Raw genomic sequence first — 26,580 nt, 5'->3', positions numbered from 1 at the left:
ACTCCTACTTCTGAATGAGAGGAGGGACCAGCTCTGCAGCCACATTGCTGCATGTGCTCTTATAACTACCTTGTGATGCTTCATACTGCAGAGTGAATGCTCATTGTTGTCATATGTTCAGAACCACCTATTTTTTAATATTCATGCAGTTTGGGCTGTAGCAGAAGCAGTACTGTCTGTGTCTGCAATCACATAGAAAGCTTTGAGAGCAACATGGAAAGGAATTGGAGGGGAGACACATGACAATCACTGGTCTGTGTGCTGGAAGGTCAGGGAGGGAGGCCAGACTTGTGTTGGCAGCTGGGTCTTCCTGCATACATGATAAAAGCAGTGTGCCAACATGAAATTGCAGGGAGGCAGCCATGCAACAAATCTGTTTCATCTCTGCCAAAATGAAGGTTGTTGCTCCCACCTGCCTGTGCCTGCTAGCAAAACTGCTCATGCTTCCTAAATAGAATGATACAATTTAATTTAAGACAAAAAAAATGTATGTATTATGATTTTTTTCAGGTAAATCAGGTCCTGTTATTGAACGTGTTTAGGGCTGATTACATAAATAATCAACCTCCTGATTGAGGAGAGATGTAATATCTAGAGAGCAGGAAAATGGGTTGCTAACTGCATTTTGCAGCAGCTGGGGCCAGTCACATAGTTGAAGCACTCTCTGATCAGAGAAGATGGCAATATTTTTACTTCCTCAGTTTGATTTGCCTCTGTGTTTGCTGTTTTTTAATGCTTTATGTGAAGGGGTGAATAATTCCACCATTTTTAAAAACTTTTTGGCTTATTTTTCCTAGATGCATGAATACAAATCTTCAACCCATCGCATTTTTCGTTTGAACAACATAGCCAAAGCACTTAAGTTCCTGGAGGACAGTAATGTGAGTATTTCTAAAGACAGCTTTTAGTCTCTTCCCTGGATGTATGTCACAAATTGTAGTTGTAATTGCAACTAGGGTGATGCATGGCATATACATAAGAAGAACGTACTGCTTTTTTTTTCACACTGCGATTTACCTTAGCAGCAAGGCTGAGAAGCCACATAAAAATGCACAAAGAGAACACCTACAGAGTCTAACACAAGGATTATTTGTTCATTTCATAATGTAAAGGTTCAGTAGGATTAAAGGACCAGGAATCCAATATTAAAAGGAAATTAGAAGAAATGCAAGTAGTCTTTATGAAGTGAGTATTAGAGGCGTTATTTCAATTATTTTGAAGGTAGATGGCTTTCTTTCCTTTTATCAGAAATACTTTCAGTATTACAAATAATGTATTTATCTGGTAAACTGCTGCAGCAGCTGATCATGAGTCAAAGGCAAGAGAAAATTAAATCTCGGAACATGAGATAAACGCATAATTCCAGGAATCAAAACCTTGTAAGGATATAACTTTCTTCTTAGTTTAGTAGTACTGCAACATCACTTCCTAAAAACTGACACAGCTGGAAGGAAACAAGCAAGATCAGACCCTGTAGCTCGGAATGATTCAGTCCTTTTTGGATCTCTCCCATTAGAGCTTTCTTCCAAAGCGTTCTCAGTGTGACCTGTGTCTTAAAAGCTGTCTGCTCTTGCAAAGCTATGTAATGGTGTCAAGAGAAGTCCTCAGCCATATGGTAGCTTGTTTTATATGGTATACTCAGATCTTTCAGAATGAGGAAGAGAAAAATGGACCATACCCACAAAGAATTACAGCCTTCTTGTTGTACTGAAAGATCTTTCGTCTAATAGCTGAAATAAGCTTCTGCAACTTCTCCACAATATTGTTTAGGATAAAATGTAATGATCCTATTAACTCCAGGGTATAAATAAAGGAGAGTTAAGCTTCATAGGCAAGAAGAGATCTGATATATGTGTGTGTGTAGGGACAAAACCCTGTCTCACAGAGAATGCCATATCAGTGACTAATACCACCTTGCTGCTTTCTTGTAATGAACTTAATTCTTGCTCCAGAGATCCTGTAGTAGTACTCATCAGAGCAGAGGGTCACTGGAGCACCAATGCAGGAATGAGTACAATGCGAAACATTAGTGACTATCTTTCGGCTTCATAGATTTTGAAGGTTTCATCCAGTTCCTCAGAAGAGGATGTGAAAGGTCAGAAAGTCGTCTTATGTCTTCCAGATGTTGCAGTCCTCCAGTGGGGGCTGATCTGGCCCTAAATGTGTAGGTCTACATGGCCTGCTATAGAATTGCTAAGAAATATCTTACAAGTTCTTAAATTTCTCAACAGTCTGCAAGATTATGCTTTTCATACAAAGCCAACTAAGGCCTGCTAGCAGATGAGATTTTTTCTTTCTGTTGATGTCAACACATTGCAGAGCTGCAGCTGAAGCAGGTCTGATTGCCAGGACCTCACAAGGTGACAATCCAGAACTTCACTGAACAAAGCCAGGCAGGCAAAACCTTGGATGCAGGCAGCCTTTGAATTGGCTCTGCCGAAACAACTACTTTTCTATTTATTTCTTGTTTCCTTAAGAGTAAGCAGCTGGTAGCTTGTAGCAATTAGCTCAGCTGGAACAGGTGACAAGCATAAGCAGTAATAAGACAACAGAACCATCACAGAACAGTCTAAGGATGAATGCTCATTTTGGACAATTACTAAAATGCACCAAGTTTTTTTAAAACTTTAAACTTTTAATGCTTTTAAAGCTTTCCTGTGCCAATTACTTTGCAGCTGGTAAGAAAATCTGAGCCTTGAAATATGGCAACCAGAGGTGTCTTCTTTCTGGGATCGAAAACTGTTGTGCAAACCACTAGATAAAAAGCTATTCTGCTCCCCGTTTTTCAGCTTAACCAAACTTAGTGAGAGGTAGTGATGAAAGTGCTGGCAAAAAGCCTCAGCTGCAAGACCTTCAGGATTAGATATTAAACCGGAGTGGGTGGAACCCATCAGTGTATGCTTCTGTGGAACTGGGGCAGCAAGGTAAAGCTCTGCAAAGTGATTCATCATGTGTGGAATTTCTAAATAAACGATAAATGGGCTGTATGCTGGGCTCTGAGTGCCATGTACAGTACTGACAGCTTCCTTGTTTCCTCTTTCCTTCGTGAGCTTTGCCAAAAACAAGTTTGTTTTGTCTAAGAGCATAACATTCTGTTGTTATTATGTGGAAGAAACTTCAATGTAGGAAACACTAGACTGTGCTTGGATTATGCAAACCTATCTCCTGCTACGTGATTTCATCAGAGCTCTTTGACAAGCAGCGTGAAGTGATATAAGCAAGGAGAAGGGAGATGCATAGCAAAACAGAAGTGAGCAGTTCTTACTATGATTTCAATTTTTTAAGAGATGTGACCTCAGTCCTATCCCTTTCCTCAGGTTTTATGTGCATTCCAGCCAATCTGTCACAATTTAGAGAGAGGAAGGCAGGGAGGTATGTGCCTGCCCTCTGCTTGTTAAGAATTAGATCTACCAGCGAGGACACTATCTTTTTCCATATTTGTACAGATGAAATATATTTATAATCTTAAATGTACTAATGAGCTCACTGCTGTTCTGCAGACTTTGCTAGAGGTTTGGAAGGCATGAGCTGAGAGCTCTGTGAGCAGAGTGGCGGTGATCAAGGCACATTATCATTAAAAGAGATTTTAATCTTACAGTTGGCTGGTTGGCCAATGGTGGAAGTGTTCTGGGTATATCCAATGGTCTCAGTCTAAGCCAGTATATATTTTTGTATTTACGTTGTTTCATCTGAATTTGTCTCTGAATTTATGATCTCTTCTACAGGTAAAGCTTGTTAGCATTGATGCAGCAGAAATAGCAGATGGAAATTCCTCTCTGGTACTTGGACTAATATGGAATATAATACTGTTTTTTCAGGTAATAAAACTCGAATATTTTAATCATAAGTCAACAGCCTTCGTGTTATCAATCTATTCCAGCCAAATACTATTCTTTTAAAATTGATTTTTAATCCTAAAAAACATAATTAAGCTTGCTAAACATGACCTTTTCCCTCCCAAGATATGCTAATTTTATACCTGCAGCTGTTTTCATTTTATTGGATCTGTTCTGGTGTGAATAGAAGGCAATTTAAGCCCTGATTTGACTTGGACCAGAATTAGCTTCAGATTATTCCTGTCCCTTCTCCCCTGGGACTTCTCAGGACTCTGCTCCAGATTCCCTGGACCTGCACCAATGTCTCAGGTTTGGTTCCAGGTTACAGTTCATTTTCAGTAACCTTATCTGGATCCAGTCTAATATGGTGGTAAATTCCATGCAGAATCAGTGATTTCTGGAGACTTTTTCACCATGGCAGAAGTTCGCAACTGATGCAGAGAGCCAAATGAAATATCTCGAAGAGCCTGAAGTTTCAGTCCTGATAAAACTGAGTTAAACCTGAAATTTAATTTAGCCCCAGGCTTAGATTCAAACTGCTTCAATCTACATGTATTTTGAAAATGACCTTCTAGACAATACAAATTTTAATGAACAGAGAGTGATGGAGGGAAGGTTTCTGCAGTTCTTGTAAGACTATGAGGCTCTAATGCTCTTTGATTTCCTTGGGCTCATTTCTAAAACAGCTATTTTGAAGTGGCACGGGGGTTTCTCTGTGTGGCTGAGCAGTTCAAACCAAACATCACAGCACAGCACCAGTTTGGCCAGATAGACTTGGCAACAGACAGCATGGAGGCACATGAAAACAGCGTAGTGAGTACTTTGGACTCAGCTATCCATGCTGACCAAGGGTAGGATAAGAATGCTGTTGTAGGTCACCATTTCTTAACATAAAATATTTCACTCAGTGAGCCCTGTGAAAAGAGAATGATTTCAGTTCAGCTAACTGCTTTTTCAGGACATGGTTCTTTGATTTTTGTTTAGCATGAATTTGTTCTGTTCAACATTAACCAATTCCTTGCCCTTCCCATTTCCTGGGGTTGTGAGTTGGCCTGCTGCAGCTGTCATGTCTGTGCAGTACAATTTGAGAGTTGTTCAGCAATGGCCCTGTTATCTTAAAAGTATGCTGGTTTGCCTGAAAACAAACATTCACAGTTTTCCATTCACTCAGTATTAAATCGATGTTCTGTGTGTTTCACTTTTTATCACAGATTAAAGAGCTGACAGGCAACCTCAACAGGAACTCCTCCTCGTCCAGCCTCTCTTCTGGGCCCAGCGGGCCGGAGTCAGACACATCATACCCCAGCACTCCTAACATAGAAAGAAGCATGTCTGTCACAGTGAAGGATCAGCGAAAAGCCATCAGAGCCCTTTTATTCTGGGTTCAGAGGAAAACCAGAAAGTAAGCAAACAAGCTGTCATAAAAAACTGTGTCCCGCCTGTCCTGTTCAAGCAGAAGCTCATTTCTCTTTCCTAATGTGCCACCCTGGCAGTGGGTTCTTCTGGCTTTTAAAGTCTGCAGGCATAAGAGAGCTGCAGGTAGACGTATCATTGTACATGTGTCTAAAGCAACCATCTGACCTTGAAGCGGGCTGTGTTGTTTCATGGCTTGATGTTAAATGTTAACTTGCACCATTTAAAACAGGATTGTTCCCTCTTCCCCCTCCCTGCAACCTCTGTACAGTCTATTAGATATCTTTTACTAATTAAAGGGTAGGCATAAATAAAGGTTGAAATGTAGAAGGGGAAAAAACCCATAGTGAAAGACTTGAACAACAAACAGCCTTTTAAATTAAGCAGCAGTCCTGAGGGAGTTTCTCTGTGTACTGTAGAGTGCCTAGAATAGAATTTGTATTAGAAGTTTTGTTTCTTCTAAATCAAATATGAAAACTGGTCAAATCTTAAATTGTTTCCTGAGAACACATTAAATTTGGGGTCCATTTCCATTGATCAACACATCTCTCTCCTCTTTAATAAAAAAGCAATTCTTTCACCAAAACATTTTGATCATTAATGCCAGGCAGAATTGCTGTCAAGTTTTTCAGTGTAAGATATCCAGTGCACATATAAATGCTTGGCATATATTTTACATATGATATTATCAGAAAAGACGATTGCCAGAGATAAAAGAGGGCATGGGTCAAACTTGCTAATAAATGTAGGATAGCTGTATATTCGTCATTTTTGTCTGTTGATAGATGTGTTTGTCCAAATCTACATGTGAGCACGGATGTTCCATATAGAGAACTGAAGATACAAATTTACATCTTAAGTGTTTGGTCCTGTGGACCGCATCCCTTGATTATCTCCAGTGGAGGTAGTTGTGCTTGTTGTGCAGATAAACTTGCTCCATTGAGATCTGTAGTTAATTGCTGCTAATGCAGACCACATAGGAAGCACAGTTTTACTCTGAAGGTAATGCTGATAATGACATTAACAAGGAGGAGGCACAAAGAGAATGAGAAAAATTAAGGTCTTAGACTTCTTATCCTAGTCAAGGAGTACAAATTGGAACATTTAATGGAGAAAATCGCTCTTGCAACTGAGCTATTAGAAGTGTAATAGCATCATTATAGTTGTCTTCACCAATGACTTGTGCAGTATTTTCTATTCTGGGGCAGCATTTTGTTGCAAATCTGTGTTTTTTTCCTAACACACCTGTGATCTATACGTATACTGGTGCTATTTGCATTAGGCAAAGTACAATTTTCTGCTATCAAAGGCCAAATACACAGGAAAGTGACTCATTTATGCTTCTGTTTTTTAAGTACTTAGGTGTTGGCAGTCATCCGAAGCTATGGCGTGAGAGTGCTGGAAAACAGCAGAAACAGGAATCGCACAGGCTTTGTGAATGTTAAATGTGGTTGCAGAGTACTTGAGGGCTTTGTTTTCACTAGCTGTTTCCTATGAACAGGTTGATATCGGTTCTTGACTGCACTGACCCAGTCTACGAATACTTGTGTTTCATTGAAGTATTTTGTACCTTTTGATGGATGTTGTGACTTGTGCAACTTTCAAGAATCTTTGAAAATGGTGATGCTGTACTTTGGATTTTTAACACAACTGCCATGTAAACTGTATGTAATTCTGTTTAGATACGGTGTTGCAGTTCAGGACTTTGCCAGCAGCTGGAGGAGCGGCCTTGCCTTCTTAGCTATCATAAAAGCAATAGACTCCACTTTGGTAGACATGAAGCATGCATTGGGAAAACCAGCTCGAGAAAACTTGGAGGATGCTTTTAGCATTGCACAAAACAAGCTGGGTGTTCCTAGGCTTCTAGAGCCAGAAGGTAAAACATTTACATCAGCATTATTAGGTAACGTTCAGACTACCATGAGTACATTAATATTGCATTGACATACCTACCGCAAGCCTCCCAGAGATTGGATTATTGATGTGATTGGTGTGTGGAACTCATTGATATGAAAGAAGATTTGGTCACTGGCTGGTAGTCACGTGGTTCCAGTCACGCATGTCCAGATACCTTACCAAAATTTTAGCTACGTGCATTGGTCCTGGTTAGTGATTAGATGCTGCGTGACATCAATATTGCTAGTGGACATTAGACACTGTCCTGCTGAGTGGAGAGATGTCTCAATGCAGTAACAGCATTTCATAATGCCTGCAGTCCATGGAGGCAGAATGTCACTTCAGGATGAAGTGTGTGATTCACCACACCAGGAAAATGGGTAGAGACTTATTCACGTGTGTTTGCATTTCCCGGTTACTCTTCTATGATTCATGTATATAGTATGTCTATAAATACATGTATGCAAGCATATATAAGTGTACAGATAAACATATGCTTACAAGTGGAGCTGATTCTTACCATGCTTTCTGCTGAACTCTATTACACAGGTGTTAAGCCTTGACTTTATGATTGAAAGCACAAACAACCAAACTGTGCTTTATGTGTCACCTGTTAGAAGAATAGGGTCTGCTAAAAATAAGTCTCTGTGCTGTCACTCAACAAGATCACTGTCAAGCGATAGCAACATATATATGCTGTAAATTACACTTTCCAGGTGGATGAAAAGTGACCTTGGTCAGGGTTCAATATGTGTTTGGAAACAGGAAAAAAAAATAATGTGAATAAGATGTTGAGAATTCTTTATACTGTAAACAATGAAAAGGATTCTACCATCTCTAATCTGTCAGCAAAAGAAAAGTGTTTGTAGCTGCTCATCGTAAAGGCAGATAACTGTCTGGCAGTCTGTGCCTCTGCCAAACTGCTTTCAGGCCACATATGCTGACATGCTGTACGCCTTCCCCCACAGATATAATGGTGGAATCCCCCGATGAGCAGTCCATTGTGACCTACGTGGCTCAGTTCCTTGAACACTTCCCAGAGCTGGAGGGAGTAAGTGTTTACTCTTATGCCATGTCCCTTTTTTATTTGCTTTGGTGTAATTAATAAGGACAGGTGTTGTATTTATCTTCTAGGTTTCTTTCTGAACTGTTTAAAATAAGCCGCAAACTCTGTTGTAATTTTTCTCATCCTTGTTAAGTCCAGTCAAGTGAGATTTCACTGCAGATTGCTCAGCTGCTTCAGGTAGAACTCTGCATTTAAACGTTTACATCCAGTTATAGCTTTCAAAGGTTAGAAATATTTACATAGGCTCTGCTACTTTGCCATAATTATTTCAGAACAAAGTGAAGTTTATCCATTCATCTATGATAATTTATTTGACCTTCAATTTGATTTTGAATTCAAGCTTCTCAAGTATGAGAGTCACAATCCATTTGAATTTAGCAGTATTGTATCAGATACAAGACATTACAGGCTGAATCTTGTCAATAAAACTGTCAAAGGCCCTCATTTGTAAGCATAATATACATTACAGCTTAAAGGCCGGGGCTTTAAGGAAAACCTTATCAAAAGCAAAGAATTGAGGAGCAGACCTCAGCAGGGACTGACAAAGGTCCTTTGGACAAAAATAAGATAAATTTAAAATGCAGCTAGGCAATAAGAGACTTTAAACTGGAGGGGAAATGAGAAGTCCTAGGAGCTTGGGAAAAGACCTGCCTAAGATGAAAAAGGGTTCTTGACAAACCTGGCTTAGCACAATCTTTTTGATCTGAAAGAGTTTCCAAGGGATTTAGTGACCCTTGAGTATGTAGGTAATTTTTTTGTGCTTGATTGCATGCACGTAACTCATGATTCCTACGTGAGAGCCATTCCTTCTCATTTAGTGACTGAAAGTTCTAAGTGTTATTTTGTTTCATAGCTTATAATATCGGTGGAAATTACTAAAATCATTGGAATTAAAATTGTTATAATAATCTAATCATGATTATTAAATTAAATTGCCATTAATATTTGTCAGTCTTAAGACTTTTGGACATTTTAATGGCAAAAAAAGAGCCTACCTATTTATTTATTTTTAATACAGTCCATCGGAACTGAATAATCTAGTAGATTACTATGTTTCATGGTAGATTTAGTGCACTTGTTAGGTTTACTTTACTGCCAGGTTTTGGGATTGAGTCAAAAAACCCAAGTCAATTGTTTCCACAAATGCAGCACGGAGAGACGAAAATATTAAGAACTGAGCAGCAGGCTTGTCTCCATTCTAATCTTCCTGTACAAGTGGCTTTGTTCAACTCACTTTACTTGCCAGATTGATTTGCCTCCTTTTAAAATATGTGAGTAATTAATTGGCCATTCAGAAATTAAAGGGGCAGTGGGTTGGTTTCTGTATCACTTGGGAGAAGTAAAATGATATGTGAGACACAATTTGTTTTTTAATGGTGTATTGTTACTTATAGGAAGACTTTACAGATCCTGAGAAGGAGCTTCCAATTGAATCTACGTATGTTCACATTAAAGACACGCCTTCAGAAAAGGAAAGCAAAATCTTGATTTTAAGGGAAAGTGACAAAAATATGTACACTGTTAATCATGAAAGGAGTCACCCTGCTCCTCCAAAGGTTCATATTCATGATACCCCTGAGAGAATTCTGTCAGAAACCGTTCCTGAAGCATGTAATGGCAAATTGAGTCAAGTGTCAGGTGATTCTCAGGAAATCTCTGAAAATGAGCCACAAAGACCTACTTCACTGGAAATTACAGGATCTGTCAGTTATGAATCAAATTCCTCCTGGGAAGTTCTTAGTGATAAGTTGATGCCAGGTGATGGTGGCATAGCTGATGATCCTCTGAAACAGAGCGATGACCTTTCTCCGGCTGTTCTGACAGATCAGAAAAATTCCGTTGACTCTTTTGAAGACTATTCTGAAGAATTAACAAAAGAAACCTATACTGAATATGACAATGAAACAAAGAGCCTTTCAGCCAATACTTCTTCTTTAAGTCCATTGTCTTGGACTTCAGGTATACTTACAGATGAATCTATAAATAAAGTAGAAGAGAGCAATTCCCAAAATTCAATTATTTTACCACAAGTTACCTCTAAACAAGAAGATACACATAAGTATGTTCTTCACCTTCTAAATGAGGAAGTACTGAAACAGCCAGAAAATGAACATACAAAGCAATCGCCTGTTTTGGAGACAACAGAAAATAACCATTGTTCATTGAATGGTTCTAATCTCAAAAGCCAAGAAATATCTACACTGCTAGAAACGCCTGATGACTCTCTCTCAGATGGACCCAATAATGGAGAAGACTCAGACAGCTGTGATGGAGATGAGTCTTCTGCAGAAGTGCTACTCAGTTCTTCAAAAGTGTCTGTAATACCCCATGATCTCTTCTATTATCCACATTATAACGTTCCCATATCAGCAGTTTTGGATGCTTATGTTGAGCCTTGTCTTGAAAGATATGATACTGAAAATGACAAATTTTTTTCTGAAACAGTAACAGATATTTTACATGAGAAAGGGATACTGGCACAGGGCTACAAGGAGGATGCTCCAGAACCAGGCTTAGGGAATAATCATGGTGTCCCTTCATTGGAAATGGGTACTGAGAATGGAGAGGAGGAAACAATAGATATAAACAGTCATAGCAGTTCTTTCTATGAAAAAGAAGTGCCATTACTAATAGGAGAGATAGAAATTGAAATAGACAGCCAAAAAGCCACTGGCAATGAAGATTCCATGATTCTACAGCATCCTGAGGTATTTAATTTTTTATTCACTGTGTTTCTTTATGTATGTATGGGGGGTTAGTGCCTGAACTCAAGGATTTCCTTTCACTTTGCATGCCATTTAGAGAAATGCATAAAATGTACTTGGTTTTCTGCCTTGTTAACACTGTTTGCCACAGCCCTCTACTGGAAAGAATGGAATTGCAGTTCCCTGAAAAGATCTGGCATTAACAAGAGAGACTGAGCAGTAATAACACTGCAGAAATTTGAATTTTACTCATGTTTTAAAGTATTTTGAAGCCCCTTTGTGGCTCTAGGCAGAGAAGATTATGACAGAGAGTGTTTAAAATAAGTTTTAATGAAATGAACAGGAAGCAATATTATTGATATAGAAAGGATACAGGTAAAGGAATTTTTGTTGTCCGAATCTAGACAAGTTTGTCTGTGAAAACAAACCAATTTGAGTAGGTTAAGTCATGTGAGTAAAGTGCAGGCTTATCTAAACTGGAGGAGAAAGAAGGGCAATTTCTGGTAATAATTCTGTGGTTTGGATTTAGGCAAAATTGTTTATCTTCTTGGAAACACTGATTTTGAATTGCCTTACACATTTTCTAGCATAGTAGGGACAGTGTTTTCTGGAATGAATATCCATTTAAGTACTTGAACATTACTCTGTTGCTTAAACTTGGTTTGGTCCTAACATTTATTAGGACAATGAAGTCAAATTGCTGTTATCTCCAACAGGCTAATTGGAAATAGATTAAAAAAAAAAAGAAAATCATAGAGCATTACTTGAAAGAGCTCAGTCATGTCATAATTTCTTACATTTAAAGAACTACCAACTAATTGCATGTAAGCTGAACTGATGATACTTTACAGCTCAAGTTATCCGAAATTATTTTCAAAATTTGTGTTTTTTTCTCTTTAGTAACACCCTCAATCTCATACTACATGTAATATAGCATCTGAGTAAGTTGCACCTCTGAGGTATTTAAGAGGTTGGGGAACCAGTCTTGTCTGATGCAAAACATTTCTTATTTTCAACAGGCCATAGGAGACGATCTAGATGACTTTGCAACGGCGGGAATAAGACTGGAAGATAGTAGTAATGGGGAGGAAAAAAAGGAAAATACGATGGAAGCAGAAGACTTGCAGATCTCAGAAGTTGGGCATACTACGCTGTTAGATGATGAACTGGAAGAAATTGCTAATAGCCAGGAGTTGACCAGGTATTTCACATTGACTTTGTCTGAAATGCATCTAACTGATAGGAATGATGCACTTCTAAAGTATGTCATTACCATTGAATATTTCTTGTGGACTTCTTCTAGGACTCATTGGCTTCTTTCTGTGTTTCTCTTAAATGTATCAAGTGATTTGGTGCAAGTGGGACAAGATGTGACTTTGCTGTACAAACTTTGCTACACAAAACCAATTGGAATCCCAATGCATTTTAACTTGAGGTGAAAGCATTACCTCCTTTGTCAAGCTTGTGTTCCCTGTCATTTATCAATTCTTTTTTAACTACACAACCATAAAATCTCACCTAGCTATAAGACTTGCTTAAATCTAGATGATGTAAAAGGTGCAAAAAATGTATCAGATAATGTTTTCAAAGGAAAAAAAGATTCAGATTTGAGCATTTGGATTTTTTATTTAAAAAACAACAACAATTTAAAGTTTCCCAAAGTTATTGCTTGTAATGTTAACAATAAATTCAAATCCATATACTAAAACACACAACGACACGTTTGTATTTCTGTGTAACCTAAAACTAGTTTGCATAATTGCAGTGAATTCAAAGCAAAACTTCATGAATTAAAACACTTTGCTTTTATGTACGTTCCAGAACTTGTGGCAATGCTTCCAACATTTCTCTCCGAAAAAGGTTTCCTGATACTTCTGAGATGGTAAGTTTGTAGAAATTGACCTTTCTATCACTTTTTCACGATTTCTCCCGAACTCCAAAAGTTCAAATACTGCAAAAAGTCTCTATAAAAGTTCTGTGTTAACGCAAAAGCCCAATGTTTTCTAAGAATTTTAGTGCTTTAACCTGTAACAGTTTAAGCTATTCTTGAACTCTTCCATACAAGTGAAATGGCATCTTACCGATCCTTCAAAAAGCCCACAAAGTACTACTTAATATTTCAATTAAATACACTCTAACTTTGAGGTTTACTTTGTCACCACTGTATAGCTGAAACACTTCACTTCTTTGAAGCTTCCTTTATTTGCAAATGCAATTTATTTTAGTTTACGCATTTTGTGTATGTGAGCATCCCAGTCAGAGCCTTGCAAAAATGTGGAGTGTCTTTTGGATGCACTTTTTACCAAAGAGGCTCTTTGCCTCTTCTTTTGTAGTAGTGATGTAATATGTTCTCTGAATAACAGCAGCTAGCCCTTGAGGACATTTAATTGTAATGTGAAACTGCATCCTTTATCGCAGATGTAATTCATATTGATTTCTTGCAAGCACACTATACAACTGAGCTCTGAATGCTTTTTCTTTTTTAACTCACAAGGGACAGCAACATCAGTTTGGGTCTGCTAAGCAAGAGTAGGAATATGGCTTTTCAGCACAAAATAAAATGTGGGCCTTCTTCGATCTGTAAAGAAAAGTTGCTGACAATATTCAGGGTAACTAATGTTTCACACAGGTGCTCTGGTTTTGCAATGCTGTCAAAACCAATAGAAAGTTGTGTGAATGAGGAAAGTTCTTTGCTTTTCTGATTATGTACCAGACTGCAATGGGGGATGCACGGGTGTGGGATAAATTTAGGAGCACACTTTCATTTTATTTGAGTAAACACTAGACATACTTGGCAAAGAATGCACACAACTACCAGTGTATGAGAGACTGAATTTTATTTTCTTTTTATATCATCTATTTTTTGTTACTTGTTTGTTTAAGGAAACCTCTGGTAAAAAGGATCAGATGATGACAGAAATGGGTGAAAATCTATTGATCACTGGGTGAGTAGTTCTTCAGACAAAATCTTATGCAAGGAATCTATAACTTCTAGGTAATTTTGTCAGTGTTACAAAGGGAAATAAAAATTAACTGTAGTAGTAGACCAATGGTACATCTTATGTACTAGCTCAGGGTCAGTATTTCCCATAGGCGTGAGACACGAAACTTCTTTGTTGCTCGATCTCTCTCTTTAACTAGAAATGTCTTTTCTTGACTTGAGAGGAAAGGCTTCGCTGTCTAAGCAGGACTGTGAACTCTTTCCCTACGTGGTGGGTATTTCAAACCAAGAAAAGAGTGGGAGGACTTCCTGTGTGAGGCCTCTGGCATTGCTGGCTCTTTCCAAGTTTAGAAGCCAGTCAAGACAGTGCTTAGCACCATCAGTGCTAGGAAAAGACAGTGCTCAACAGAACTCTTACCTCTCCTGGAGCACTTGTGAGTTTCTACAACTTGTGTGTGTGCGTTTAGTTTGGGCTTACGGTGCTGTGGTGGATCCTGAACTCAAAATGTGTATCCCTTTGGTATGAGTTTCTACATATCTATTTAAGAAATAAACATTACTTCACTTGATTACTTTACATTTTCCCTCTTGATTGGTACTGAATTAGTACCACCTTGAATTTCTAGTTAAAATGTGGCAAAAAGCACACAGAATAGCAAGATCTACTGCTGTGGTCTCAATTTTGCTTCCCTTAAAATATATATGTGAATAGCTGTCACAGCAATCTATAACCACTGTTTGCTTGCAGACTGCTGCTATTGAACACATTCTGTGTAATATTCATACATACATATTCAGTACATTAGTTGAGGGAGCAGGACGCCCAAGCCAGAAAAAAAAATTGTGGTTGTAATCTGGAGTTATCATGCAAACTAACAACCTGAGTTGTTAGTGTGTTTCCTGAAGTCTAGGGCTGCTTGCTTTTCCTTCTGTGTATCTGACATGAGAAACTCTAAGAGAAGCTGGTTTGGAGACAGTATGTCAAGTCTGATACGCTGTATAAGTAAAATGTGATACACTTGTTGCTCAAAGCCATGTTTATTGCTCCGAAAGTTAAAAATAAAAAAGTATCTTTTTGACCAATGAAAATCAGCTTATGTCAAATGAACTGTTTCTGCATGTATTTTAACTACCTGAGATCCTGTCCAAGTCTTCAGAGTACTAATTGCTGTTTTTAGAGTCCTTAGGAAACACCTGCTAAAGCTCATTAGGCATCCTATAGTGTAGCTTGGGTTGCAACCAAGTAGGTTGAAAGAGCTGATTAAATTGCTGTCTGTTAGAATGCTCTCTGATCTTTAATGTAAATGTTAGCAGTTTTTCCAGCCTCTTAACAAATTCTCTCTTATTTTTTAGGATGAAAAAGGATGTGGAAACACATAAGACTGCAGCACCTCCTTGCCAGACTCCAAGTGTTGAGCAATCAGAGTTATTCTACTACATCGTTTTCCTCTGGGTGCTTGTCTACTGCCTTTTAGTCCTTCCACAGCTTTTTAGCTTCAAAGTGTGATCTCTGTGAGGTGTGTAAAAATAAAAGACGGTGGCTTGATTGCTTTGTGTATCTACATATAAGTATGTTATTTCAGGTGAAGCACAAGCAGAAATATAGGACCTGGTATTTGTATTTACTATCAGGTTCTCCTCGGTTCCTCTACTGTTGTGCTATGACAATGTCTAAGCACATTTTATAATATGACACTTGTGTAAATATATATAAAAATGACCTGATTCAGTAGCTGCAATTTTGTACATTTGTGCCTTGCTTTATAAGATGCTAAATAAAAATGGATAATTATCAGTAGAACTATGAACAATTCAGAGCTCTAGTCATCAAAAATTATTCTTCTGGCTTCATTTACCTGTGAAGGGCCCAACAGCAGTGGAAGACTTGTTGTTGGCTTGTCCATGAATCTGGCCCTCCTGCAAGAGCAAGGCTTGAAATGCTCTTTTTCCATGGAGTTCTTTGAGAGAGGTAGAGGTAGAGCAGAGTTGGAGCTGAGACATTCTCGCTGCAGGAATTTAACTATAATCCTAGAGGCAGTCCAGTGGAGCAGCAAAATCAGGTGGAGGGTTATTTGTGGAGGGAAGATTGTTTTTTTTAGGATGTAAATTCATTTTTATTCAAAACCTGTTATGTTTAAATTGCAGGAACAAATTGGGTGTGGAGCAGTGGGGGATCATGTGAGAAATCTTAATCCAGAAATTTCTGTGCAGAGTACCTGAAGAAATACACTTTGTATTTACTGATGGTGGCCATCTTTGAGAAAGATCAGGATCAGATAGGTGGTTTTTGTTTGTTTTTAATACTGTACCTCACTGCTTGTGAGACAGCATCTGATTTGGTTTTTCTGATGCTTTTATTTACCAGATCATGTGATCATTTCTGTCTTTTAAAGATACAAAATATGGTAGGTAGTCTAACTTCTAAGGCTACCGTTGAAGCACAAGTGCATTGCTATGAAAGGGTTAGCAATATTCTTTAAGTGTATAAATCAATGACAAGAGTAAAACTCAATATAGATAAATACTGACAGCCTTTGTTTATTCTCTAGTTTAACTGGATAGACTTCTGTGCACAGACATAGTTAAGCCATTTCTACCTCTTAACTTTTAGCCACATCAGTGATCACTTTAGGGTATTTGATTTAGGTTTTTAGCCAGAGGAAGGGTACCAGTGCACTACAGGGTGAAAGAGAAGTCTTCAAATTCAGTTCAATTGCAATAATTTCTTAGTTGTCAATGGAGATTATCTGGAGTTCAATTACAGTCTTTTTGGAGAATTTTACCACTATCAGAGTTCAGTCAAAGAGAATCATTTCCATTTTGTCTTCTCTCTCCTAAGAAAATGAATTGGAAGGAGAAGATCTTTGGATGTCTCACCTAACCCACTGACATCCATAAAGAATGGAAGAGTAGGCTATTAACTTCCAAGAAGGAGAAAACTCATCATTTTTTTTCTTCCCTCTTGCTAATAGTCAGTGGCTCAGGCAGCAAAACGAGCAGTTTAAATCTCAGAGAGCATGCAGCAATTGTCTTGATCATTTCATCCATCTTTAAGCTAATATATACTTTCCAGCCTGGCGTGAGAAAAGATGGAGATTGCAGCTTCTTTCTAAAGTTGGTGAAAATAATACTAAATAAATCCATGATACTTGGTATTTGGCTGCTTTCCATTTGGATTTGCCTGGGTTTTTTTTTGTTTGTTTTTGTTTTTTGGTTTTGTTTTTATTTGTTTGTTTGTTTGTTCTTTACTATAACAGAAGCAGTCTACCTTATTCAGCCATTTTGTGGGTTAGAATGTCCAGAGTAATAGAGTTACAAATAGTACTGCTGTGGCCAGCTGATTGTGGAAACGGACTGAACTCTCAAAGAGTTCTGCCTTTATCTAGAACTGAAAAAGAAGGAAGGAAAGAAAGAAAATATACAAACAAACAAACAAACAAATAAATAAAAGACAACTGCATGAGCAGCAGCTCCTCCTACTTAAAATGTCGTGTAAGCCTGCATCATTCTTCCACAGTTCAGAATCTAATCCCTCAAGTGCCCTCCTTGTTCTGTAAATGTTGCTCCTTGTTGGTCTTTGTGTGCCATTCTTAGCTTACAGTCTAAAAGCCTGACTGTGAAGCGTTCATTGCAGCAAAGGGTTTTCTAATGTGCTGACTTGAAGACTGTGACTGTCTTGAGGCATCTGAGATTTTAAAGGCTAGTGGGCCATCTTTTGTCTCACCAACAGATATGTGCATGGTCTGAATAAGGAGGTTTTTCCTGAAAAAAAGGCTTGGGTTTTTGAAAAGTGCGAAGCTTGAAGTGACCTCATTTGGTACTTTGATTTAGTAGTGGAATTCAGATATATATGGGTACTGATCTGTTAAGACCATTTATAAAATCAGTTCTTGTTGAGCAAGTGTATGCATAGTAAGGTACTGTGAAGTGTAAGTGTTGGGAAGTGCTTGTAGATTACTGGATAAAAGGGTGTTTGGTGTTCAGAGAAGCACCATTACAGGCTGCAAAACAGCTGTAACAGGATGTTTCAATGTTACTGCTGTTGTGTAGCTTAACTGCGAAGTGTTTCATTGCAATTTTATAGAAAGTGAGAGAAATGGTTTAGTATTAAAGACAAAAGCCTGCTAAACGTTTATGAGGCAGATGTCTTACAGCTGAAGAAATGAGTTAAGCAATCACTTCATCTACAAACTGAAAAGAATGCAGCCTGTGCCAGGTTGTAGGAAATGATCAGGGCAAGTACAGATTGCAGTTAGAAAAGAAAAATAAAAGAAAAAAAAGACAATCGCTTTTTCAACGCCATGAATGTTTTTGATAGATTGAGCTCTAAAATGTATTTTAACTGAGTTTCTAGATTATAATGAATGTGTCTACAGAATTTTATGCAAAGCTTCAGAGTTCAGCTGTTTTAAAAAGATGTTTTTTTATATAGCGGTGATTATTTTATCTATATATTTAATAGAATTGTAAAACCATTTTAAGAATACCTGTAAAACTATGTGTATGTGATATGATTATTTATTAATTATGACTCACAAGAATGAACATTGAGCTATGCATCAGTTGGATCATCCATTTGGAAAGTGGAAACTGCAAACAGAGGAAGAGCTGAACTGTAGACTTGAAAGACGTGGGAAATGATTTGAATACAACTGCGTGATTCTTAGAGCTGCATAGCTATATATCATTTTGTGATGTTAATTTTCATAGGTTGCAAATTATATTGAGTGATCAAGCTTCTTTCTTCCATTAAAACTTCCTGAGGCTGAAATTTCAACATGTTAATATTTGGTGTTTAACTCACTTATTTCCTTTACATCTTCTGATGATAGACAGTATGATTTCTTTATCCAAGTAGTGAGCCACTGAATTTACTGGGGCCCAGGGTTTTTTATTTTTTAATTTTATTTTATTTTTCAGAGCTTTTGGTACCCATCCTCACATAATCAGAGCTTTTAGAAGAGGAATTTGGCCAGTGTATGTGCTCTCATATTCAACCATCCAAGAAGATAATTAGTGCATTATCACTTACATGTAGCTTTAAGTACTTGGGAGTCCCTTCTCACCAAGCACAAAAATGAATGCATCCAGTGATGTGTTCAGTTCTCGACTTCTGTGAAAGTCAGTGTGACACATCTGTGTGCTAAGCACACGCTACAGGATCTGGCCCTGAGGGGACTTAACTTCCATCACATAGGCCAGAAGTAGCCAAAGCCTACGCATTGCCTTAGGGCTAGGTCCACAAACAATGCCACAGACTTCAGTTAACCCCTTTAAATGCATTGCATTTGTTGCACAAATTATGTAGGACCAATCCCCTACTTCTAGGAAGTTACCATCCCCTACCAGTTTTGATTAAGAAGACAGCAGCAGGGAACAAGTGGCTGGAACGCAGAGTAAGGTCACAGGTTAGAATGTGCCTGTGAAAATTCCCAAATCTCCACAGCCAAAAGCTCTGACCTGACAAAAGTCACCTCCTGATTTCCACTGGGCTAGTAGATGGTGAACCTGAAAGAAGGAAAAAAATCCCTAGGTGTTTGTATTTCCATGTTGTGCAATTTTTTGTCAAGTAAATAACATCAAATTCTTCCCCACTGCATACCACTGATGATGCTAATTTATAGACGCCTGGCTGATGAGCATTTATACTCCAGTTTTGTACATAAGCAGGGCGTGCACGAGTGCAAGCTGCTACCCCACACCCTGCCACGGTGGAGCTATGCATGGCAGAGGACAGGATTTATATGCACATTTAAAGGATATCAGAAAAGACATATTTTGAATGGAAAGCTTGCTTACTCTGTCCGTCTCTTGACACACTATTCTATAGCTCACAAAAGGCAAAAAAAATTAACCTTTTATTCTCAAGTGCCGTGTCTGTTTCAGGGTTATCTTAACTGAAATGAATAGCAAAGCATTTCTTTCTTCCTCTGAATATGAGAAGTGGAAAGCTCACTTCCACCTCAGTGGCACTTTTGATGACTCGTTTTCAGACAGCTGCTACTGCTGATAATGGAAAATGAGAACGGTGTTATTTTCTCACCATGAGGGGAATGTCTAAGTTTATGTCTCTGGAACATAAAATTGGCCCCTGGGTGATTAATATAATTCTTTCCTCATGAAAAGGTTAGAAGGGGCAATAAAAATAATTAATTCGACCTCAGTGAGAAATAGTAAAAAATAACATTCCAAGAAAGGCTGTGTTCAAGTCAGGTAATATTTTACTGCCAAAGTAGTTTCATTACTTTCATTGGGCCTTCCTGGAATCTCTTTGATTCACGGAATTCATTTGCTCTGTGCCCAAGGAACCATTCATACAGTGCAGCTCTGATCCACAGCTGTCACTAGACTATAACAGATAATCACCAGTGTTCACTTAGAAATGACTGGTCTAATTTAATTCAATTAACTTTCAACTTATGTGCTGTTCATTTTGTGGAGAAACAACTTTTTTGTTGTTGTTTTGTTTTTTGTTTTTGTTTTTTTAATGCTGAATAACTTACAATTAAATATTGTAAATCAAAGACATCTTTTTATTACAGTCAAAAGAATTCAACCTCTGCTTTTGTATTGAATGAAACATGTTTTAGTTTCCATACCACTTCATGCTATTTTATTCTTCTGTTTAAAAAGCCAAAAAAAAAAACCACAACAACAAAAAACCACAACCAACCAAACAAAAAACCCAACAACCCTGTTTTACCCTGATCAATTTTACCGTTCTTACTAAAGTTCTTCAATTTAAAACAATCTAGTTTGCTAAGGAGTTAACTAGAGACATTTATAAGTAAGGGATGTCATATTTATAAAACGTTACCCTTTGGCAAGTGGTAAGGAGTGAAGGTTGTTTAAATGAGAACAAATGCAAGGAGGACTTGGTATCAAAAGGCTGAAGGAGATGCATCTTTGTGTATTTTAAAATACATTTCTTCTAAATGCTTTCAATCAGTGGTATGTATCGAACATTTGCACTTGTTGCTCAAAGCTAATTTTTGTGAGAAAGAAATGTATTCTTGTGTATAGTTGGTACAATAGCAAAGAAAATGTTTTTAGAAACTGCTACTCTGTAATAAGATTAGTATTTACTAGTGAATAGTTCCACTTTATTTTATAAAATCTCCAGTTTTGAAATAAATGGACAGGCTTCCTGTACATAAACTTACCTGTGAGTTTGTCCTTTTCCTCTCTGTATATTGACAGACACCAAATGTCAGCACAGATTACCATTTTGTTCTTATTTTGCATTTAACGCCCAGAAACTGTACTCACTTTTTGGTAGAGAAAATCTCATCAAACAGAGCAAATTCATAAAGAGCACTTTTCTCACCTACCTAAAGAGTGGCTTTTAATTTTGGAGGAGGAAGCCAAACTTTTATTCCAGTCAACAAACAATAAACTTAAAATTTTCATGTTGGTTATTTATTACTTAATTTCATAATGTGTGAAAACAGGTATTACAAAGGTAAGCTTTCAAAACCAGTTGTGCTGAATTATATATTATTCTTAATATTCAATTTATCTGGCCTATTTCTATGTAAGATGCTAGGTGTTAGACCAGTGAATTAGTAACTTACTGGGTGCAGAGCTGATTCATATTTACTATGCTCCTCTCCCTACACCTCAATTCCCTTAGCAGTGTACGAGCAAAGTGCATGAGCAAAAATCAAAGTGCAACAGAGAAAAAATACAGTTGAGAATCAGACAAGTAATCCGTCGTCCAGAAATACAGAACTAAACATCATGAAACTGTATGGGGAATGGAATAGAAGCACTTATTTTCTAACAAAACTTAAAGGCTAATAGGTATCATGCTTTCTGGTGAATAAGTCTGTTCCACGGCAAGACTGTACTGTTGGCACTTCTCTGTGCTCCCCAAACCGTACGCTTTACCTTGGAATGGGATGTAACACATGATCAAAGCAAAATGTATAGCACCCTCTGCTGCAAATACTTTGAACTGATTATTTTTTTTTTTGCATTACTTTTATGGCTGATCTGTACCCTGGGGAACTGATTTATCATTTTGCTGATATGTATTCTCTGCATGTTAGCAAGAATCATCGTAACTGTAGTCGCTAGGTACGTTTATATTTTACAAAGTATTATTTCCTGATTCTCAGGCAAAAGAGCATAAAAATGTATATTTCAAGGCTATTAAGAACCATTGTTAATTATGGTATGATAGATCTTTTGTGCAGCAACTGCATGTGAAATGCAGGAATTACATGAGTTGCTTAAAGTAACTTCAAGTCAGTGATAAATGGGAGGAGAAATGACACTACAACAGTTAAAAATATTTAAATCCCACTTGCACTGGGGGAAACATCCTTATTTAGAGTTACGAAGTCTGAAAGCACTGTGAGATTTTTTTTAACCTGTATCCTAGAGGGGAAACCAAAAGTTTGCACAACCTGACACCCCTCAGCTCCAGTTTTAAGAATGGATTCTGCTCAAATAGAGGTTCTTTCTTTCTTCCAGCTTCCTCCTTCATACTCATACCTGCAGCTTTTTCTCATAATATGTTGCGGATGTTGTTAATTAGCGCCGTGGCTTCAAGTGTTTGTAACTGCTTTTTTCTGTAGTGATTCACAACAATGAACAGAAAAAACTGTAGCCAGAATAGGAGCTGTTTGAGAGGGAAGTCTCAATTTAAATTTTCTGAAGTGAGGCGAAGAACAGACACACTCTTTACAGAAACTTGCTCACAACACACTGGCCTATATTTTCTCAGTGCCGGTTTGTTTCAAAGTGCACTACTGAAATAGTGTGATGCAAAGACAAAACAGCATCGTGGCTGGTATCAGCAGCAGGGAACAACAGAGGTCACCATTGACTCACAGGAAGGAATCTCTTCAGAATCCATTTTGGAACCCAATTAGTTATGTAGAGCCAAAAGCAAAGCTTCTGGTGGCTTAATTTCAAAGTTCTGTAGCATGAATGAAGACAATTACTTGTCTATGACTTTTTTAAAATTGCATTTTCTCTCCATTCCAACTCACACCCATTTTTTCACTGCTACCCAGCAGGAATAACTAGAAACAAAATCTAGTATCATTTATTGATATGATTTTATAGAAAGGGGGAGATAAATATCTCTGTTTGTTGTTGCTGCTGCTGCAGTCTTGCTGCAATTATTGCATAGAGTAAAAGCATCAGTGTTTCCAGCACCAGAGATATTGTGAAAGCTGTGATTTGGTGCATGATCATTTTTTCTGTTCTGGATTTTAATTAGTTGGGTTTTCTATTCCTTTCACCCAATGTCCTGTTCATGGTTTTTTTTGTTTGTTTGTTTGTTTTTTTTAATAGTTATGAGTTGTTTATTTTTTCTTACGAAACATTGAATTCCAAGGCCTTTGAAGTATGTGGAATTTTTTAGAGCTTTGTATTGATGACTTCCTTTTACTTTAAAAAATTTTGTAAGAAATTTGTGAAATTAACGTAGAGTTTAATTTTTGATTTGGGCTTAAAAATCTGAAGATTAGCTGTTATAATGTAAGCTGGTGACAAGAAATATTCAAATATTCAAATATTACAAAGGAGTGTGTAGCCAATACAGTATAGTACAAGTTTTATCCCAACTCTGCTTTTAAATCAAAAACTCCTGTCAGCTAGCAGGCTCAAGGAGGAAGTAGCTGTGGAGAAAGACACCCTTTTCTTTATATGAAAATAACTTCCAGAATTCTCCTGGCATTAGTGTGTTTTGGTTTTTTTTATGTTTTAAGTATTCTGCTTGTCTTCTCTTTGAACCTACTTGAAATGGATAAAATTCATTATTTAATCCTGGCCTGCAGATGATTAAGGAGGATTTTTTTCTGCTTTATTTTATGTTAGAAATAATCAAGTATGCCAATTTCCTTCAGTACTTCAGTTAAATTGGAAAAATAGACCCATATGTCTGACAGCTCCCACTGGATAAGACTGAGCAGCTGCTCCTCTTCCTAAGGTTTTGTCACGGGATATAATTATTCTTCCAACCATAAAAAAACAGAAGGGTGTCCCCTCAATGCTATAAAAATACCTAATACGGTAATATTTAATAATACGGGCATTACAAAAGAAATGTGCTCTAAATAGCAACTAAGGTTGAGCTAAGTAAAGAAAACACTTACTTTGGTAATATCCTAGACTTCCCTATCACTTTTAATCTGAAATCATTTTACCCAGGTTTAAATTAAACTTAGGGTGCTCTGGTTACCCTTATTTCTTCATACAGATTTTGTAGGCACAAACTGTCCTAGGAAGGAAGGTGGAATGCAGATGGAATGAAGAAAGCTGGATCTCCAGTGACAGATCTGCAGCTGCATATGCATCACATTCAGCACAACTTAAAAGAGCAGCAGCTGGCAAGAAATGGCTTTATATTACATTTACAATTTTCTTCTTTATTAGGCAAGAAGGACGATCTCCAGTCCCTTTGTAAGTAACTGTGATCTTAGGATGGTCCTAACTTGCTTACCTGGACTAGCAAAAGCATGACTAGTGCCATACCTGCATGCCTGAAATATCTTGCAGTGCTCTTTGCAGCAGGGCAAACAGGATCGGCAAAATGCAGCATGCACTAAATGCATCCACTGTGGAAAGGAGAAGTCAGGAGAAGACAGAATGAAGCCAGGTGCATATATTTACATTATTTGGCCCACGTGTGGATAGATCTTTACAGTATTTGTATACTGATTTATATGGACAGTACACACATCTGACCACTCACTAGCACCATAGATTAAGCTGTTCTGAATTTTAAGTGTGAATATCCCACCACTGTTGTGAAGTATGGTAAAATATGCATCTTGTTCTTTCACAAAGAGTGAGAAAACTATAGAAAATTAAGAGCTTTTGGACATATACGAGTGAAGGATGAAGGAAAGTTAAACAGAAAAATTAAACTTCGCAGTTAGCAGACAAAATGATACAAAACAACAACAAAAACTGTTGCCCCAACAGTAAGACTTTTGCTGTTTGCTTCCATTTTTTAGTACACTTCCTTTTAACACACTCAGGAGAAAAAACATCACCAAAAGCCACCAAAATTTCTCTTGTTGGTCAACAATTTAATTCGTTCATAGTGTAAATGAAGTGGGCACCAAGGCAAAAAGGATGAGCTGTTAAATCCATGGAGACTAACAGGACAATCTAAACTGCTGATGTGGACACTGATGAACATGGACCAAGTCAGCAAAAGGTGAGCACAATGTGTTGAAGAACAGGTAAGGCCTTGTGAATTGAGGCAGATGCAGCTTTTCATGGTTGCTTCCAGACACAGCTGTTCAAGACTGTAGCTGCAATTCTGTGCTCCAACACTGCTGTAATTGATAACTGGACATTAATAGCTCCACCAAACTGCCACGCACATGGGGATGGAACCAGACACAAACAGGATGTGATCACTTCACTTTAACTTCTTGATAATCCATCCCAGCTGACATTAGGCTTGAGGGACTTTTAAACTCAAAATATGAATCTATCAGAGTTATCCTTTTCCTTATTTGTCCGTATTTCCGTATTTGAAATTAAAATAAACTGTAAGATAACTCCTAACATGTTTGTTCTGCTCAACTGATTCATTTCAATCCTATGCCCTACCTTGGTGACCTTGTGCTTATAATCAGACATTATCCTATGTCATGTGCTATTTAGAAGTCATGTGGCACTGCAGACCAGTTTAGGTAAACTCAAGGCTTTTTGCTACTTTGCAGTTTCCTCCCAGTTTTTCCAAGGACTTTTAAATATTGATTTCAATTGTGTCATAAAAATAAAAGCTGGAAAACAGTAGCATGTGACATACAAGAGAAACTGTGCTCCTGTGTTTATGCACAACCCATTTGCCCCTCCTAAATGCTTCACCTGAAGGGTTTTGATGGTAGAAAAGTTACATCAGCTGAAAAGTTACATCCAAGAAATTTCTGGACACTTTTTGCTAAAATTTTGTTGTATCTCATAACGTAACTGAAGTGAGGGCTGGCAAGATACTCAGTGAGAACAACAGCCTAGCCTCCAGCAACTGCAAAAGAATGCTGGTGAGGCAGCACAGCCACCTCTGGCAATCTTTCCATCCTCCCTGCTCTGGCCCAACACAACTTTTCGGCTGTGGATGCCAGTTCCTAGGCAGAGGAGCAGGACTTTGCTCTTGGTAGAATGAACACTATGACCATGACTATGGACAAGTGGAATTTCCCCATGCAGAAACATGGGAGATCAAGCACTGCCATGCTCTAACCAGAGTCACTAAGCATTCTCGTTTGCTTCCAAACAGATCCTCTTTCTGTTTGGATACTACTGTCTCCCCAGGTGCACTCCCGACTCAGCGGGAAAAGCAGTGCCCCGCAGCCCTCACTCTCCTACCCACGGCCCCACCAAGATGGCGGTCGCCGCCCTTCCCTCAGCGCTGCCGCCCGAGCGCGTGCGCGAGTAAGGAGCGGAGGAGAACTGGAGGCCGCGAGCTTCGCCATGCTTTGGAGGGGGAGGCGCACACACGTGAGCTCTTGGACCACCCGGCAGCTTCCGAGCAGTTGTCGTGTCGCCTTGCCGCATTGGCTGATTTGTGAACCTTTCACCTTTCGTCTGGGTCTCGCCGCCAATCGCTCGGTTCCTTTCATGTCGCGGGGACGCGGAGCGTAAGCTGCGCAGGGTGGAATTCTCGGAGAGATCTTGCGTCGTAGGCGCTGGGCGGCCTCCGTCGGTACGGGTGGGAGGCGCTCCGTTTGCGTAGGGCCGGTAGCGCAGGGG

General features: G+C 38.3%; 1 protein-coding gene across 1 annotated transcript in view; it reads left to right on the top strand.

Moving 5' to 3' along the window:
* The window catches only part of CLMN (calmin), a 54,815-nt gene extending 36,173 nt beyond the window's left edge, over positions 1-18,642 (top strand). The window contains exons 4-13 of the mRNA XM_031553785.1: positions 798-881; positions 3,726-3,818; positions 5,048-5,238; positions 6,932-7,125; positions 8,114-8,196; positions 9,606-10,919; positions 11,936-12,117; positions 12,738-12,798; positions 13,800-13,861; positions 15,211-18,642. Of these exons, the coding sequence (XP_031409645.1) occupies positions 798-881; positions 3,726-3,818; positions 5,048-5,238; positions 6,932-7,125; positions 8,114-8,196; positions 9,606-10,919; positions 11,936-12,117; positions 12,738-12,798; positions 13,800-13,861; positions 15,211-15,364 (2,418 nt within the window). The 3' untranslated portion in view covers positions 15,365-18,642. The remainder of the gene's footprint in view (positions 1-797; positions 882-3,725; positions 3,819-5,047; positions 5,239-6,931; positions 7,126-8,113; positions 8,197-9,605; positions 10,920-11,935; positions 12,118-12,737; positions 12,799-13,799; positions 13,862-15,210) is intronic.
* Positions 18,643-26,580: the final 7,938 nt, after the last annotated feature.

This window comes from Meleagris gallopavo, chromosome 5, assembly GCF_000146605.3.
Source record: "Meleagris gallopavo isolate NT-WF06-2002-E0010 breed Aviagen turkey brand Nicholas breeding stock chromosome 5, Turkey_5.1, whole genome shotgun sequence".
NCBI classification, from domain to species: Eukaryota; Metazoa; Chordata; class Aves; order Galliformes; family Phasianidae; genus Meleagris; species Meleagris gallopavo.
Note: the sequence above shows the minus strand (reverse complement) of the source record. Positions and strands in the feature narration are given on the sequence as shown.